The sequence below is a fragment of the Ornithorhynchus anatinus genome, chromosome 3, assembly GCF_004115215.2.
Source record: "Ornithorhynchus anatinus isolate Pmale09 chromosome 3, mOrnAna1.pri.v4, whole genome shotgun sequence".
Lineage (NCBI taxonomy): Eukaryota > Metazoa > Chordata > Mammalia > Monotremata > Ornithorhynchidae > Ornithorhynchus > Ornithorhynchus anatinus.
In genome coordinates, this window is record NC_041730.1 from 98,494,711 (window position 1) to 98,513,820 (window position 19,110).

Genomic DNA, 19,110 nt, shown 5'->3' on the forward strand with positions numbered 1-19,110 from the left:
GCATTGCTTTCTATCAGAATCATGAAGAAATTGGGGGGTATATTGCATCAATAATATGATGCATGCCTATAGAGGAAGGCACAAAGTCCATTACCACTGAAATTCCACTGCAATAGTGTACTGAGATTTGTACTCTCAGCTGGTTTTGTTCCCAGTTTTATTGAGGCGGTGTTTTCTCACTTCAAAAATTTGGCCTTCCTTTCCTCCCTTCCTCCACCAACTTTAAGTTCGTTGAAACGTTTCAACTTTATAGACTGTAAGTTCGTTGTGAGCAGGGAATGTGTCTGCTATATTGTTATGCTTGTACTCTCCCAAGCACTTCGTACAGTGCCTTGCACACAGTAAGCGCTCAGTAAATATAATCAACTGACTGATCTCTAATATTTGGACTCTTGTATTAGCTGAGAAAGTTTCATTATTCACATTTTACAGGAAGGGAAAACCAAGACCTAGAAATTTGATGATCTAACCAAGTCCACACAATGTCACCACTAGAACCCCCAACTGGTGACTTTTTTTTCCAGTTTTCTGTATCCAAGCAAGGATATTGAGCCATACCCTTCTTGCAAATCTTTCTTGCCAGGAGAATTTCAATAATAGTACAGTTGTAGCTTTTATAGCTGCCTCTTTTTATAACACTTATGCACTCTTGAGTTTTAACAAAGTCTACTAGGGGTAAATCAGTTTAATTTTTGAGGTACTTTAACTTTGGAGACAGTGTGTACTTTAATGAAAAATATTTTTTTTTCATTTTTGGTGTGCTTAAAAATCTTAAATTAGCATCTTTTAGATTTTCTATCTTCTTGTATATAACTTCTAATTTTGGAACTTTTCTCCAATGTAAACACATTTCCTTTTAATTAAATGAGTCAACTGAAGTGCTGGCTACACATGAACAAAGCAGTAGGCTAGAAAATGTAAACTGTAAAAAAATGTCATCTTGCAAGCCTTGAAATTGCAAGCAGTTAAGTATCTCCATTCACAGAGAAACAACCAACGTGGGGAACTAAATGAACATAAGTAGCAGTATTAACCTTCTATCTATAAAGGTGACATCCACACTTTCCACTGGTACTGATTATATTCTGTCATTATATTTTTTTTTTCCTAATACATCTCCCACTGGCTTCCAGATGGCTATGATAGTATTGGTATCCTTAACAACTGTCTTGTATAAATCCCTGCAGCATGCTAAGAACTCAAATATTGAGTGTTTTCCCTTTGGATATGCAAGTGACATATTTGGGGTTTGTTTCAGCTGCACTGGTCTTGAATTTGTCAAGAATGAATGGCTAACTCAGTTAACAGGAGGCAGAATTTAGCTCTCCATTGTATGAGTAAGGAGAAGTCAGTGGAGGCTGTTGTTATTTATAAAGCCTAAAGTGATGTAAAGTCCTATCTAAGGAGAGTATTTTTAGAAAAACGAATAGCTAAACATAGTGAGGAGTAAACACACATTAAGAACATTGCAATAGCAGGCTTAATTAGACTTGGTGAAGGATTTTCTTCTGAAGCACTTTTGACATGAGTGGAGAGCTATTAACAAGGCCTTGGAGAGCCTCCTGTTCTTCAAACAGCAAATGTCAAGTTGTATAGGAATGAAGAGGTGGAAAGAAAGGTGAGTCCGGTTGGAGAGGGGCGAAAGGCAGTAAAAGAAACATGGGACATGAGGAAACCTACGTGAGGATGTTTGGGTCCGTAGACATCTGAGCTAACTGTTAAGATTTCCTTCCATGAAAAAAGAAATTTTTGAAGGTATTTTCCAGTTCAGTTCCTGAAGGTTGATGGACTGTTCTCTGGACAACTGAGCCATATGAAAGCCCCACATGCCAGACATTAGAGTTGAGGATGGGATTGAAGCACATTCAAGATGGCACCAGGGGTTAGTAGAACCTTTTGTGGTCTTGGTGGCTTTTCTTGAGAGCTGATCATTTTCCTTTTCTTGTTTTCTAGGGGAGGATGATGAAGACTCCAGCGTTATTGTCCTCAGCTATCCACAGTACTGTCGATACCGTTCCATGCTGAAGCGCATTCAGGACAAGCCGTCTTCAATTCTGACAGACCAGTTTGTTCTAGCCCTGGGTGGCATTGCAGTGGTCAGCAAGAATCCACAGATTCTTTACTGTCGGGACACTTTTGACCACCCAACTCTGATAGAAAATGAGAGCATATGTGATGAATATGGTAAGTCTTTCTTATTTTTTACCCATAGAATCTTTCTCTTTTCGTTCCACAGCTGTTTTTTGTCCAACTGGAACAATGCCTGTGTTTTTTCTACATGAGCAGTTCACATTCATGTATGAGAAAAGCACAAGAACATCTTCCGAATCTTTGTGTAATGAGGCTTTGGCTCTAGGTTCCTAACCCTATTCCTTTTGCTTTATTGCAAACTAGTTACCACAGGTGAAACTGTTGTGCATTTGGGCAGAGGATACAGAAAAGTTGTTCAACATACAGTTCAAAGTTATTTGTTGGACCTTGAAATTGAACTTTATGATGGGTAGTTTATATTGCAGTTCTCTGCTTGAGGACTTTAACCATGTAAAAAGTGTTTATTTACTGATTATAGTCTGTAGGATACTGATAGTTGTAATAAAGACTTGTGTGTCTGACTGTAAACTTGCATCTAGTCCAAATTTCTACAATAAGGTACCTCTACAATTAAGGTACCTGAGATGATTATGGGGTTACAGGTTAATGGTCTGAGAGCCTTACCAGTTTTCTAAATATTTGCCTTATCAGAAATTCTGGCTGCTAATTTTACCCCAGAATCACTTTGAAGTGATAATTCCTAGACCTGTGCAACACTAGAAGTTTACCTACCCATTTCCAACCTGCTCATATAGTATATAGCCTTTCTCATTAGACGTCTGCGAGACTGAGCCTTATGGCTATTCCATCGCGAAAAGAGTTTTCCATTTGTTTAGGTAGTGATGCTCTTGTTTGGGGAATGTCATTTGGTGTTCAGTGGCTACGTGAAGCTGGGAAGCAGTTGAGTTATGAGGTGGCCTTTCCATTTGGAACTCCATCATTCGATCATTGAAGAACATTTTTATTGCTCAAATAAACCATCTTTAATCTTGTCAAAGAATTGAAGTGCAATTCTATGTGCATTATTTTATTTAAAATGTTTCTATGCAAATGAAAGAGCTCCAGACACTGCAAACCTCACAACTGACAACACAGGGATGGCATTTTTCATGTGCATACTGTGGTTGAAACTCTGTGTTCCACATTGACCTTTTCAGCCATACACAAACTCATTTCACCATCAGTGGTGTCTTCTTCAAACACAAAGGCCAACCTTTTTTCTCTCCCTCCCTCTCTCTCTCTCTTTTTCTCCATCTGTGTGTATATGTGTGTGTATGTGTATATATATATATCTATATAAAACATATGTAGTATATATTACATATGTGTATATATGCACCCATGTCTGTAAAATGATTTTTAAAGCAGTATTTGGAATCTTAATCTTTTGGAATTTCCACTCTAAGCATGGGACCACTGAAGTCGCCCACATGAACCTGTCACTCTAGTGTTACCTCCTAATTTAATGACACAAAATAAAACTGAAAGTATTGCTCTCCTCCTTTGAGAGTATTCAAAATTAGAGTTTCAACATGTTTGTGCAGCAGAAAATTGTTTTGATCTCTCTAATTAATGAAGGAGTTATTAGTCATTGAGTTGCTATCTAAATTCAGTAATTTAAGAAGTTTCCAATCTAATAATGGCCAATGCCATGAAAGTTAATAGGTTAATTAAAAATATAGATTAAGGAGAGGATTTGAACTTCAATTTTTAGGGCTTAAGTTTGTGTACCCCCTAGTCACCACCACATAAAAATTCCCCTGAGTTTACAGATTTAAGGACTTCATGTTTTCTATTTAATTAAACTCCTCTTTCAAGTGGACAATTTTAGTTCCAGGAAAAAGAAATCTATGCAGCAATATCCAGTAGATAGTATTAGAGCCCTACATAAAATTCCAGGTTTGGAATTGACAATTCCTGTCAAAATTAATTTTCAGTGTTTCTTATAAAACTTAGCCTCTAATTTTTAAAGAACTCATTTCCTTAGATGAGTAGTGAAAGAGCTTATTTTTAATGTTTTTTCTAAAGATTATAAAAGTGGAGGTTTTCTTTTTAAATGCATTTAAAAGACATCTGTCCTTCTGCATAACTAGCCATAATAATTAGGATACAAAATGATGCTAGAGTTTTTCTCTAAGGTTTCACTTGTTACATGCAGTGTTATCAAAAATGATCAAAATAACTTTGTTTTACCTGATTCTTAGTTTTGAGAGCTTTTATAAGTGATTTTCCTTTTAATTGTATGTAAACTTGCCAGTTTAAAACATTCTAGCTCCACTCAGAAAAGGATGGAAATCCATGAGCTTGTGACATTGCATTTCTATAATTTTCCAACCAACTAACAGTTGGAGAACAATAAAAATTGAATTTGTTACTAGCATTAAACAAATATTATCAATATTAAAGACTGCCAGGTGACTGAAACACTTCTGTCAGAAAAACCAAAGTGCCAGAGGGCACCAGATGAATTTGCTGCAGAATATACATTCTATACACACATTTGATTACTTCAGTAATTGGTCAAATGTAATTTATGTTGCCTCTACTATGAAAATCAAATTTTATTAGCCCTGTCACCAGGTGGAAGGATGGCTGATGCCAAAAAGTTTATGACATTAGCAACCACACCTTTCAAATGTGAAATTTGTAAATTCCTGCAGAATGGAACCTCCTAAGGTCAATGGCGGCTTCTAGTTTGTTCCTTAGCATCCCCCTAAATTCATGAAAGTGTGTTCTCCTTTGCTGTGGACCGCAACTGTGACAGGAATTGTTCATTCCTAATCTGGCATTATGTAAGGGGCTGAAGCCTTCTGTTGGCTGTTAACTGCATAGATTTCTGCTTGCTGGAACTAAAGTTGTCCACTTGAAAGAGGTGGTTAATTAAACAGAAAAACATGAAGTCCTTAAATCTGTAACTAGTTACTGCAAATCTCCACTGTGCTTTTATGAAGATATTTAATGAGAAAGTTGGATTATAAATTATTAAGAAAAAAATTCAAACAGGAGATTTCTTCAGGGTTCAGTTCAGTATAACGAAAGAGGCATATTGATTTATATTTTTATTGAGATAGCCCAAATATAGTAAATATTTTCTTTTAAAATTAATTATCCTTTGGAAAGGTTATTTTAGGCTTCAAGGGTTTTGATAGCATACCATATGCTTTCTTCACTGCATTTTCTTTGGATTCATTCATTGGTTTAGGCTTTGTTTGGCATGTAAGCTGTAACATCAGCATATCATGTGGCATTTTAGCAATAGGTGATGGAAAAGAATTAACATGCATGTCTGCTAGAATTCCATTCATTTCTAAGCTGTCGTACCCTTGAGGGCAAATAGGCTTTTTTTTAGCATATACAGGACATTGGATTAAATTTAAAGTTGAGAACATTTAATGATGTTGCAATTTAGGGGTGTTTAATGTACTAGTAGGAAACTAGACCTTAGTAATAGTTGTAAATTTAAAGTTCAGTAAATCCTTGCGTTAACCTATTGTATGAAAACCTTCAATCTGGCAATAATTCCTTATTTCCCTGAACTCACTATCAGGTCTTTATCCTTTATTTTATCATTTGATTTCCTTGTTGCAAAATGTATGCTATCATTTATATTTATACTGTGGAAAAAAATACTTTTTTCTGCTGTTTTTGCTAGTAGAGCAATAAAAGTGTACAACACCTTTTAGTACAAGTAGTTTACAGTGTCATCACGTGGATTGATTTAGCATGTTAAGATGAAGACATCTAAATCTAAACCGAGTCAGAATGGTATTACAGATAAATAGGTTGATCCCAGGTACTGGGATTTATCAATGTAATCTAAAAGGGAGCTTAAATTATTGATATGGGACTAAAGTAATTTTTAAAGATGGTTGAAAAATGATTCTTCTGTAGTTAATTTGAGCTTCTTGAAAAAAAAACAAACAGTGAAATAATTTGATATCTTTTAGTTGTTTACTTCATTTCTATACAAGGAACAGGATCAGGTCAAAGAAGGGCTTTTTTCCTTCAATCTTCTTCAAAATTTAGGCTTTGGAAAATATATTTTATATTCTTGGATACTCATCCTTGTGAGAAACACTATGGAAAAAACAACTGATCCTCAGGGAAAGAGACCACAGTTATTTTTATCTTAAATTTATATAGCACTGTCTCTGAAAAACAAGAGTACCTTTAATAGTTACAGTGTTCAGCAAACCAGGTACCAACAACACCTTGACAACGGAACCCAGTGCACAATTTTAATGGAAAAACAACAACATCATTCTCCCAGATTTTCTTATTCACTTTTTAGAAAGATTGTTTGATTCTGCAGAGGCCTTACCCCTTATTTCCTGTTGAATGAAAAGAGAAAGCAGTGATAGGTAAGAAAGTTGAGGGTAAAGGAGGAAAACCTGAATTTTTATGAAGGTGGAAAATTATTTTGATGAAAAAAGGGCCAGCTAGACTCTGTGTATTCTTTTCCACACATCCATGTTATTGCTGACATCAGTTCACCAATAGTATGTATTGAATGCATGCTGTGGGCAGAGCACTCTACTCAGTGCATGGGAGAGTACAGTATAACAGAATTGGTAGATACAGGAAGGGAAAGCATTTACTTTCTTAAGATTGATGAGAATATATATCAAGTAAACATCATTTTCCCTTGCCATAGCAGGTTTTATGGTTTTAGCGTATTTGTGTGTTCAGCGCGTAATACAGTGCCTGCCACATAGTAACCATTCAACAATACCATTTAAAAAAAATCTTCATTGTTGATCTCGCTTTACAAGCATACATCTGTTGATAGAGAAGCATCGTGGCGTAGTGGATGGAGCACGAGTCTGGGAGTCAGAAGGTCATGGGCTCTAATCCCAGCTCCGCCACTTGTTGGCTGGGTGATCTTGGGCAATTCACTTTACTTCTCCATGCCTCAGTTAGCTCATCTATGAAATTGGGATTGAGACTGTGACCCGCACGTGGGACAGGGACTGTGTCCAACCCAATTTGATTATAGCTACCCCAGTGCTTAGTACAGTACCTGGCATATAGTAAGCGCTTAACAAATACCATAATTATTATTATTATATTTCCATTCGCCCCTTGAGATTTCCTGGGTGACCACTAAGACTTTTCTGTTTAAGTGTCTTGAAGACTAGCCGCTTAGACATTTAGTTGCCTGGGCATAATAGTTCAGTTAGGCAGAGGCTTAGGACATCAAGTCTTCCATAGATATGATTTTCTTTGAAGTAGCTGGTTGGGTTAGTGGATTGGAAACATTGGTACCATCCCATTATTGACTATCTTTGTAAATTCCATTTCTAATGATACAGTAGGTGGAAGTGCTACAAAGGGAAAGCTGTAGAGAAACTATAGACTGTACATTTTCCTCATACAGTATTGTATATTGTATTCCTCCCCCGCAACCCTCTGCTGTTCCCCTTCCCCTCCCCTCAATACTGTGCTCGTTTGTATATATTATTTATTACCCTATTTATTTTGTTAATGAGGTATATATCTCCCTGATTCTATTTATCTTGATGATGTCTTGTTTTTGTTTTGCTCTGTTTTGCTTTGCTCTCTGTCTCCCCCGTTAAGACTGTGAGCCCGTCACTGGGCAGGGATTGTCTCTGTTGCCGAATTGTACATTCCAAGTGCTTAGTACATTGCTCTGCACATAGTAAGTGCTCAATAAATATTATTGAATGAGTATATGGATTTTAATCTGACTAAAACATCTTATAGGCCTATCAAATACCTTATCTTTTATAGGTCATGGATGCAATATTGAGATAGTGTGCCAGAAACCCAGAATGTAGAATTATTTCGGCATAGATCTCAGAAGTTAGAGTATCCTGACCGAAGGAGTAAATTGAATAGAAATATATCTCTTGTATTAGAGGTTAATGGAAATAATTTTGTTGTTGCTGTTGTAAATTATCTTGCCCCACACATAAGCATAGTGTGTGGGAAGGTAAGATTAGTGGATTTTTTCTTTAGCTTTTAAACATGAAAGTAACTTTTCAAATTGTTTAGGACTCCATTTTTAGCAAACCCGGCTCAATAGGTTATTAAAAAGTCTGTCTGGACTCTTGGGTACAATAAACTCTAGTTCACCCCAGAAGAAGGTATTTTTGTCTGTATTGGCTAATCTTTCACTAAACATTTCATCTCAGAAAGAAGAAAAGTTGTATCCCATTATACTACCAATGTCAACATATTTTTCCACAAAATGAAATGGACATTTTTGTCATGAGAAAAAAAAAACCATGGGAAAGAGACAGGCCAGTGAAATATATGTATAGTCACTCTGGAGAGAGGAAAAGCCACACTGAAACTACGTTTACCTACTCAGTTACAAAAATGCTTTAAAAATGAAAATACCCCTCAATTGCCCCCCAGCCTTTTACATCTCCAGAGAGTCAGGGTTGAGTCCCGGGAGGGTAAATGTCCCTCACCCCAGGGAATTAGATCATCAGCAGTGGCTTTCAGGTCTAAGTTTGCAATGAGGGGTACCCAAGGATTCACATCCTATAACAGAGGAGAGAGTAGGATGAGCAAAGAATGAGAGAAGGGATGTTTGTGGAGAGCTCCTTTAAAAATTAGCAACGCTTGGGATTCTCCAAGGGATGAAAAGCAGGAAAGTAGACCTAGGTCCATGTCCTCATTTACGCTAGTTTGTTAGGATGTTGACAGGACTTTCATTGTACACCTTGCTTCAATTTTCTGCTTAGAAGGTCTTGGCATACCACGTTTAGCATCTTTATTTAATGAAAAAATTACAGGTCTAATTTCAATAAATGAAACACATGTGAGCTTTCCTGCTTCTGTCACTTCTTTATTCCTGTAACATATAAATCATTTCCCTTTTTAAAATTACAGCTTTGCCCAAATTAAATCTTGGTAATGATATTTTCAAAGCATAGCCAAGTTACTGGCATGGAAACAGGCTGTCCTGCATATGCAAAAAATCTTTTGTGGATGGTTGGCCACCTTTCTTCTCCATGTTCACCTTGGTTGTAGGGTAGCAGGATAACTCATGGGGAAATGGAATTCCCCCATTGGTTGCCTCTTTGGAGTATGCTAGGTCCAATTCCCTCCCTCCACTGATATTTTGAAAGTATCAAGTGAAAAGAAAGGTATTAGTGCTTTCCTCCAAGAATCGTTTCCTCTTTGGTCCCCTGATTTTGGGACCATGCATTGAGGTCATTTTATCAGCTGCTATTTTTGGAAAAATAGGGTCCATCTTTGAAGCCCTGTATTTCCTTTACTCCTCTTGCACATATTCCCCCACTGTCTCTAGGCTAAACTGTCGAGACTGTTGGAGACAGTTTAGTTTCATGACAGTCTTATCCTCTAGTCCAAGTGGGACTGCATCCTCATAGAGGCCCAAGTAAATTTTTATAGGATATACCGGGGTGAGGTGTTGAAGAACAGTGGCCTTTTTTCTCTGATAAAATGTAAATGCACATTTTTCTAAATTAAAAAAAGAAAATGGTAGAATCAAACCAACTTGCACCTAGTGGAAAGAGCACAGGTCTGGGAGTCAGAAGGACCTGGGTTCTAATCCCATCTCTGCCACTTGTCTGCTGGTTTCCTTGGACAAGTCACTTCACTTCTCTGTGCATCAGTTACCTCATGTGCAAAATGGCGAGGAAGACTGTGAGCCCCATGGTATGGTGCTCAACCTGATTATCTTGTATCTAACCCATCGCTTAATAAAGTACCTGGCACATAGTAAGTACTTAAAAAGTGCCATTAAAAAAAAAAAAACACCTCGAAGGGATGACTGAAGCCACCTCTGACTTGACTTCTACTAATTTCCAACAAGAAAACCAGCTTCCAAGTTCAGCAAAAAAGGGAATGTGTTCCAGTCTCAAAGCTAAACATCATCACCTGCCCCCCGTCATCGATTAGCTTCAAGTGGAGCATTTTCAGATCCGGATGTAGAATGGCAAAGGCTTATTACATTAAGGTTTTTTCATCGTCTTTGCTTCCTTAGGAGCTTTCAGCCTTTTTACTGAGTCAAGTCTTTCCCTTTCACGATAGATTGAATTCTTATTAAGGGTCTTTTTTGTTCTTCGTCCAAATAGAAATGCTCCTAGGAACCCCTAACATCTGTTTTTACCAAAAGGAAATTTTATTCTCTTTTCTCACTGTCATCTGATGGGGATCACAGAGCCTTTAAGCTGTTAAAAAGAGCAAGTAGATTCTTCAAAGCTGGGTTGTGTTCATTCCGCGTGAGGAGGAAAGTGATGCGTGAGTTTGGCCAAAACATCTTTTATGCCCAGAGGTTACCAAATGAACTTTCCACTTTCCAGTGCTTATGCTTCAAAATTCAGTTTGGAAAATGAGTAACAGCATCTACATCGGTGGAGAGCAGGGTATCGACGGATCCTTCAGTTTATAATCTGCAGAGGTTTTATGGATTGGGAACAAATCCAACACAAGTCACAGTGTAGGCTGGATTCCATCCAACAAGTATTCAGGGGGGAAAATGGAGAAGACTTGTGTCTGATAAGGTCAGTCATCATGAGGAGGAAAAGTTGGTAAAGAACACTTAATTGCCACTAGATCTTAAGTCAGTCTGGAAAGTTAATGGATTTCTCGTTAGTTGTCAGCAAGGACAAAGACTCCTGTTTTTCTATCCTCAGGGCCATGTGGGGTGTCTTTCAGTATTGGATGAGGTTGATTTTTTTTTATATAAAAAGGACAAGTTCAGCAGATAGCATTTTACCCATTCATTTCCTAAAATGAATGCCACATGTATTTTAACAAAGATTGAATATTTTAATAAGGAGATCAAAAGGCTCCAGAAGTTGTACTTTGTAAGTTCCCAGCCTGCTTCCTCCTCAGAAACAATGAAAGTTTGATGCTAATTGGTTCTTTTGAGATTTGGTTCTTATTTAAAACCCAGACAGAATGCATTGTTATGGATTTTTTTTAATGAAAATGTGACAAAAATGGAAAACTCTGGGAAGCCAATTGAGGTCTCTCTGTTTTATGATATGCTCATGTAGCTGTCTACTAGGGTGTGAAAGAAGAAAGGTCATGTGGAGATGGGGTAACTTACAGGAACTTTGAGTTCACATTGTGGATGAGCCCTGTTGTCTTAGATCAAGTTGCCTAGCTTTCTTGAACCATCAGTTTACTCATCTTTAAAATAGCTTTGGTGCAGGGACACATTATTCACATGCATTAGTATCATGGTGACAGGTACCGTGTAACTACACAGCTAGCATTTAATTGCCTGTTTTTGATTGTCTATAATGGTACTGGGACCAAATCCAAGATAATTGGCCCACCCTTCCTTATGGCAACCTGGAAAGCCTACATAAGTCTTCTAATACATCTTAAACAAAAGCTGCGGTGCTTGCTCTTCCTCCAACTTTAAAACAACTAATGCATCACTTTCTTGGCTGGCTGGGGTGACCAATCTGTGATAACAAGCCTGTGCACGTATCCCTTCGATGGAATGAAATGAATTTAGTAAAGCAGTAGAGTGTGTCAGTTTTCCAGTAGGCTGTTACAAATAATGAGGGGAATTATGCTATGGATCTTAAAACGTATCTTGGCATTGTTCTTTGGTTATTTAAAACCACATTAATAAAATTGCATTGAGTGTTTCTTTGTGCGAAGTATTGGGTTATGGAGCGACATGGTGCAGTGGAAAGAGCTCAGTCCTGGTTTCTAATTTCGGCTCTGTAACTTGCCCACTGCGTATGAACTTGGGCAAAGCACCAAACTTCTTTTTGCCTAAGTTTCCTCATCTAAATATTAGATGTTTCTCCCTCCTACGTAGGGTGGGACTTCATCATCTTCATCTACCCCAGTGCTTAGTACATGGCACATAGTAAGTGCTTAACAAATACCATTATAGCATGGCAGTAATATAGTTGGTATTTTCATCTTTATGTTGGACTATTTGAGCATTTAGCATTTTCATAAATATGTTATAAAGGTAGGCAAGTCTTTGTAGTTGCATGGAAGCTGGAGTCTTCTTGGATGCTGCCTCACCAGTCTGAAAAATATGCAAATTATATACAAGACTCTAAGTACAGAGGCTTAGCTCAGTATTACAATTTTAAACTTCCTCAAAACAAAAACAGGACATGGCTAGAGGGGAAGTAATGATTAATGCATAATAACGTGTGTGTATGTTCAGTACATACACACATTTATACACTCACAAGTAGTATGTAATGTAACGTCTGCATATCTGCAACCATAATCCTGTTATTTTTAATGGAAATGTTTTAAATTCTTGGTCAGACCTTTTTATTATTTTGCTAATCCAACAGCAGGGTAAGTTAATAACGATACCCAGATGTTGTTTATAGTGATTGAATTTTTTCAGTTGTGAAATAATATTTTCCTTTTTTGATGTGAGTGATATTTCTTAAAATGCTCTGCAACATTTAAATAAAAGTCTGATGGCAGAACTGTCTGTATGCCCAATGTAATTGCATCTGTTAAGTGAGGCCTTCATTCTTCACATTTTTAGCTCTAATTGCTTTTTTTCCCATACATCTAAAAATAAATATTTGCAAGTTTTGCATTCTGTCACTCATTGTAATACCTAAAATATTTGTGTACTGAGCAAAATATGTTGATAAAGGTAGCAGTGGCTAGAGAAGGCAAGTACTGGGTAGTGAAATAAGATAAATACATTTGTGTCCATTTAAATGCAAAATGATATATCTTATTTTCAGACCAAAGAGGTTTGACTTCTGGAAATATTTAAGTAAGATGTATTTTTTTTGTAGAGAAGATCCAGATTCGGAAATGATCCCATTCTTGTGTGTGGTAGGTACTTGAGTTGATTTCGACAAGGCCAGAGACACCACTGGGGACATGAGGGGTGCGGGGGAGAGATTAACCAATATGGGGATTGCCCATGCCTCTTGATGTTTCTCTCTTCTCCTGTCCTTCATTTGACCGCACCTCCAACAGAGGGCTGGCAGTTGAAGGGAATGAAAGGAAACTTCAGAGCTATTCAGATAGTTCTGAACAGCCAGGGACTCCACCCATCATATACATCGGCAGGACAGGGGGTGGTTTTTGTGTGTGCACAGTCTGGTAAGGAATGTCAATCCAGAACCAGACTTTCCCGCCATATTTAGTGCCTATGGATTTTTTTTTTTTTAAATCAACCTCAGTGGAGTCGGCGTCAAATACAAAGGTCAGATATCATGAACGATCCTTGAACCGTAAAGAATATATTGAAACCCACCACAAAGCTAAGATATTGGCCAGATCTACAGAGGTTAAATATATCTTTTAGAGAATTGTTTTTGCAGGAAATTCTGTTTTGGATACATATATATATTCATCCAGGACAGGTTTAGCTTCAACTTAATGTTAGGGAGAAGGGATTGTGTCTACTTAGCTACTCTCCTAAGCATTTAGTGCAGTGCTCCTCAGAGAGTAAGTGCTCAATAAATGCTACTGATTGGTTAGTGGGAATTGCACCCTGGAGAAAGACGACCAGACTTTTCCACACAGTCTCACTTCCAAACCTAATCTGGGAACCCTGACACCAGAATTCCCATTCGACTGGCAAGTTAGCACTTCAGGCTTTTCAAGCTTCAGTCTTGTTCCCTCACCCCACTGCTGCACTATCCCCCCGACACCGGTTGTCTGGTTGCAGCTGTCAGTCAGGTGGACCGCTTCCAGGCCAACCAGGAGACAAAATGAGGACACGGTATCACGTTAAAATACCTCGACTCCACAATTTGCGGCACTTGGGCACTTCTGAGTTGCATTGCGATGGAAAATACCAGTATCGGATCCACAGAGTAAACTGCTCCCTAGTTAGGAATCACTAGTGCTGATAAACATAGGCAGGATCTGTAATTGCTTGTTTCTTCACCTGCCTCTGGGTTGTCCTAGACAGCCATGGGCATTAGACTGTCTATGCATTTCTCTGCTCCTGGTCTCCATTCCATTTGCATGAATCAACAGATGAGCGGTTTGGCTTTTCCTTTTAAGAATACACATGAGTTTCAGAGCCATGGAATATTCAGTGACAAATGGCATTTGAATCATTTTTCTTCATTCCCCAGGGTGGAATGGAGTCCATCAGGGTAAATGTTTTGAGGCCTCCCTGTTCCAAAGCAGTCTCCATGCTGGGCAGCGCAGCGATTCCTCTTGGTTATAAGAGTGCCCTTCCAAGGTCTGATGTAGGTCATTCTAGGTGCATAACACAAGGGTAAACAATTTTGTGTTTAAAAGATGGTGTCAGGTTGGAATCACTTATATGTTTTAATATGGAACAGATTTATTGATGTATTTTACTAGTCTGTTGCCAAGTTTGCTTTTTTCCCCCCAACCAGTATTTGCTTTTGTAAAATGGGTGGTTGTATTTTCAGTTCACCTAGCAGACCCGTGGTAAGATTGACTTTTATCAGTGCAACTGGGGGATTTATTGCCCTTTTTTAAGTTACTATTAGATGCGACAGTGAATTAATTATTTTATGGGAGCATTTTTTTAGGCATCTTTTTCATATGTATTCCTTTCTGACATCCGGATTGCAAGAATCTCAGATTTCAGTCTCTCTTTTGGACCACCATGCATGCCAGTGCTCTTGAGCTTTGTCTTGGAAGAATTTTCAATCAATCAGAATACCAAATTTACATTGTTACATTCCCTGAGGTGTTCAGGCCTTGGAATCAGCAATTGTTGCACATAGAGACCCTCACAGCCAGTTTATATGCCAGCATTCCTGACGTTAGTACAATGGAAAAGAGAAGTGGTTTATGTTAGACTATGGTCACATTCCTCTGATTAAACCCACTCAAAAAAGACAACATTGTAATATTTTCCAATGACTGTTTATCATGAATGACGTCAGCCTTAGTTGAAATTGCTATTATTTCTCCCTAATGCTTCTTGGTGCCTGCATAATTTACGACATTGGCAGCTGTGGGCTTATGAAATAACTTTTCACAACCTCCATACAATAGTAAAGAACATGGAGTTTTTGTTGTTAATTATTATGGGACTTCTTTAACTTTTTTACAAAGTGACATAAAATATTGTTGAGGTATTTATGGTTTAAGCTACTTTTACATGGATCTATTTTGCTTCTGGCTAGTTTTTAACTAAAGCAATCATTTGTGGTTATTGTGCCCCAGGAGATATTATGTCAGAACTGGTTTAAGAGTATTATTATGTATCACATGTCATACATTGCATGTCAGCACTTGAGGCCGTCTTTCAGTAAAAACAAATGTAATTTTAGTTCATGCTCTTTTAGGGATAGGCTATTTGTCAGCTTACCTGAGTTCATTTTAAGGTGTGTTAAATACCTTGAGCCTATCACAGGTGTACATAACACGCTTTGAATTTCTCTGTGGATTTAAACCATTCCAAAAAGCTCCTGCTCATTCAATTCATGAGGTAAGACTGCTTCCCGAAAGTGAATCAGTAGCAGCAACAGCATTGTTAACAGAGTGGTTAATAACATCTCCAACGAACTAGAATTGTTATCCACTGTTTTGTGGTTTACCGTATTTCCAAGGCAGGGATTTCTGCTAAGTAATGCTGATCCTAACAGTCAGAGCCAACACTAGGGAGAGTGATGTTTCAGCTTGGTTATCCTCTTCATTTGCTAAAAGGAGGAAGCCACAAGATACATTCTGGAGCTAATTCTTGGGAAAAGAATGGTAAAAGTTGAGTGAGAGTTGAGAACAAGCCTTAGTCTTCAAAGAATTACACTCCGGGGGAGGAATGGCAAACTTTGAATTAGTATGTCATTCCCCTTAGCTCTAAATGCTGTACATATTTTCCAGTCCTTATTTAAAGCAAAATAGGAAGGGCGGGCCAGAAAGTTTTTACAAAGAATGAAAACACATTAATGACTCATATGAACAATCACCGATTTTTCTCAACATATAATTAGTTAATTACGCGCAACCCAAATAATTTGCATGATAACCATTACTTCCCTCTTCTATCCATCTGTCTTTAAGAGACCCAAACAGTGATCAGCTAAACTGTTTATCAGCAGTGGCGAAATCTATGGTCTTGGTACTTAATGGTTTGATGAGACCTGACGCTGGAGAAATTTGGTAGGAAAAAGCGGTCTCACCAACACAATGGTCAGGATGAGCTCTGCAGAAAAACACAATTTGAGCAAAGAGCTTTGGGCATTTTCTTTAGCTTGAATTCAATGAGGAAATTGTGACTTTTATGAAACCAGCATAAATTTACATGTATCTGTCAGAGTTTTAAAATTAGACAACATGCCTGAATGCCCTGGAAATGAGTCTGCCATCCAGATTTAGAGTTCTTCAGTTTTTTTAATTAAAGACATTTCACAAGCCAACACCAGTGAAAAGAGGATTGAGTATTACATAAGAATGGAGCAAAGTTTGGGGGTCTAATGAGTGAATATTTGGTAGTTCTAAAGGAGATGAAAGATGGCCAAACGAGAGACAGAGTTGGAGTTTCAGAGATTTTAATCAAGATTGAAGTTAGAAGTGAAAAGGCCAAAGTGTCATTTGCTGAAGCTCTCTCTCTGGCACAGTTTCAAAGCTGGCAGGACTGACTAGGGGACTGTGATGCGTGTTAATGAGCAGTTGTGGCACTTAACTGAGATCATGGGATTGTCACATGAATATATATAAAACTCAGAAGATAGGAGAACAGGGTTTTTGCTGCAGAGTGGATTTTAGGCGCACAAAACAATTAAAAGAAACTTAAAGACAACATTGTAAAGTCTCACAGCTGGGTCTCAAAGCTGGATTTTGAAGGCTTTAATACTGCTGATAGTTAAATATAGTTATTTAAAATTGTTTTTAGCTACAGATGTTATGCCATTTTAAAAACTTAGACTAAATACTGTCAGTTCTTGTTTGCTTTTTTAGTATGTAGTTCATTTATTGAGAAATTTAAAATGTAAAACATCTGGGGAAAAAACTTGTTGTGCACCAAGTCATTTTTAAAATGTGTACATTTCAGAACTTCTCTTGTGTATTTGTTTAGAAAGACTGTTAAGCTCTGTAAACAGAGTGCACATGACAAAGTAATATGAAAGAGAAAGTTTGCAGGACTGTGAACCCAGCTTCGGTTTGCTATGGCAAATGTTAAAGAGTTTATCAGAGGGGAAAGATATTCTCAAAGGGAAAATAGAGTAATTTTTATCACAGTCAGGAACAGTTACAACAATGACACTTCCCCTTCGTGAAATGTGTGAAGAGAAAATGCTCACTCTGATCTAATCCTGTAAAGGATGTGATGTTTATGTCTAAATAAAGGGGTTCATTTATTTAGGCATTTCAATGCATGAGTTAGAGCTGTACAAAACCAATCATGTAGAAATAATAGACTACCACTGGAAGTGCTGTACTATTGTGGTTTTAATAGCTCTCCAGTTCTGCTCAACAATTAGTCCATACATTTTATAGCTGGGCCTTTAAGAATCTGGCATATTCAGCACAATCACAGTAATTGGGAGATGATACAATAGCGAGAAGTCAGAGGAAGAAAATTATTAACAATTTGTAGGCCTTTGTCTTTGTAAAATATCCAAATGGGATATCAAATTGTGTGAATGTTTTCATAGTTGACAGAATTTTGCATTTCGTGAAGTGTTTGGAGTTTTAAAATTCAGGGACTCCAAATTGCCCTCCAAATTCCAACACTCTAGCGTAGCGAAGAGGTCTACTGATAGCCAGTATCTTCTGAGAGAAGATAAATCAAGAAACTGTGTTGTTTTTCGGGGGGGGGGGGGGTGGCGTCTGTTCCTTAGCAACAGAATCACTAAGACCTTAAAAATTGAGGTCATTTCTGTGCTTCATGGATAGGCAAGATGCTATGAGTAAGGATTTTGCTCCTGGAGTCTTGGCCAACAATTCTCACCTCTCCACAGTTGTGCCACGTTCTTCCCTGGTTTTTGCATAGATTAAAATTCCAGAAGTGGCTAAATGCCAGAGGTGCTGTGTTTTGTGTGAAGTGTATGAAAGAAACTGTGTAAATGGAATACAAATGTCAAATCCCATCAATGTTTGGTACTTGCTTTCATCGTGTTCATAATCCATTTACTGTACTCTACTTTGCAGTGTCTAAATAGCTCTAAGGAGAGGAGTGTCATGAATCTTGAGCATTTGATGTGCTGTTTATTTTAGGCACATTCTACAAAATGTCACCAAAATACCATATTGTATTTGTGGGCATATGGGATGCGGCTGCACATCTGAAATGCAATAAGATTTCTAAGTCTAGGTGTTAGAAAACTGCAGCGTGCCGGAAATCCGGCAATAACCGATTGAAGTGCGGGAGGCCTTGCCGAGGAACATGCTGCATCCAGACCAGGGATCAGCCGGAGAGTGGAGGGTCAGAGCAGAGGGCCCTGTGGGAGCATGGAAGAACCAATGAGAATGGGATAGGGATGTTGAACTTTAACAGGAAAATACTAGCAGCTCCGAACAGAGAAGCTGTGAGGCCTAGTGGAAGGAGCATGGGCCTGGGAGTTAGAGGACCTGGGTTCCAATCCCAGCTCTGCCAGTCTCATGCTCTGTGACCTCGGGCAGGTCACTTAATTTCTCTGTACATCCATTTCCTCAACTGTAAAATGGGGATTAAATACCTGTACTCCTTCCTATTTAGACTGTGAGCCCTTTGTAGGACAGGGAGCGCATCTGACCTAATTAATTTGTACCTACCCCAGCTCTTAGTACAGTGTTTGGCATATAGTAAGCACTTAATGAATACCATAAAATAATGAAAAAAAAAGGGTAAAAGTATTACAGTGTATGTATGTTGAATGAGTGTATTCCAGTTTAGGACTGGTATTCAAGCAGCACACACCTGTTCAGTTATCTTCATGCAGATCTCTGGTGCATATTTACAGTGACTGGACTCACTGACTCATTGTTTTGCACAGTACTAACACTTCTGTGTGGTTTGCTTCTTTCATTGGCAGCCTCAGACTTGGTCGGGGTTGAATGAAAGCAATCACTACCTCAGTTGTCAGATTCTCCCAGTATCCACACAGCTCCCCATTTGTATATTCAGTATTAGATGCCCCACTGAAC

At 38.1% G+C, this 19,110-nt stretch overlaps 1 protein-coding gene across 4 annotated transcripts in view; it reads left to right on the forward strand.

Moving 5' to 3' along the window:
- Positions 1-19,110, forward strand: part of ARID5B (AT-rich interaction domain 5B) — a 160,612-nt gene that overhangs the window by 63,428 nt on the left and 78,074 nt on the right. For all 4 annotated transcript variants that reach the window (XM_029059590.2, XM_001510035.4, XM_029059591.2 and 1 more), the window contains one exon: positions 1,954-2,184. In XM_029059590.2, the coding sequence (XP_028915423.1) occupies positions 1,954-2,184 (231 nt within the window). The remainder of the gene's footprint in view (positions 1-1,953; positions 2,185-19,110) is intronic.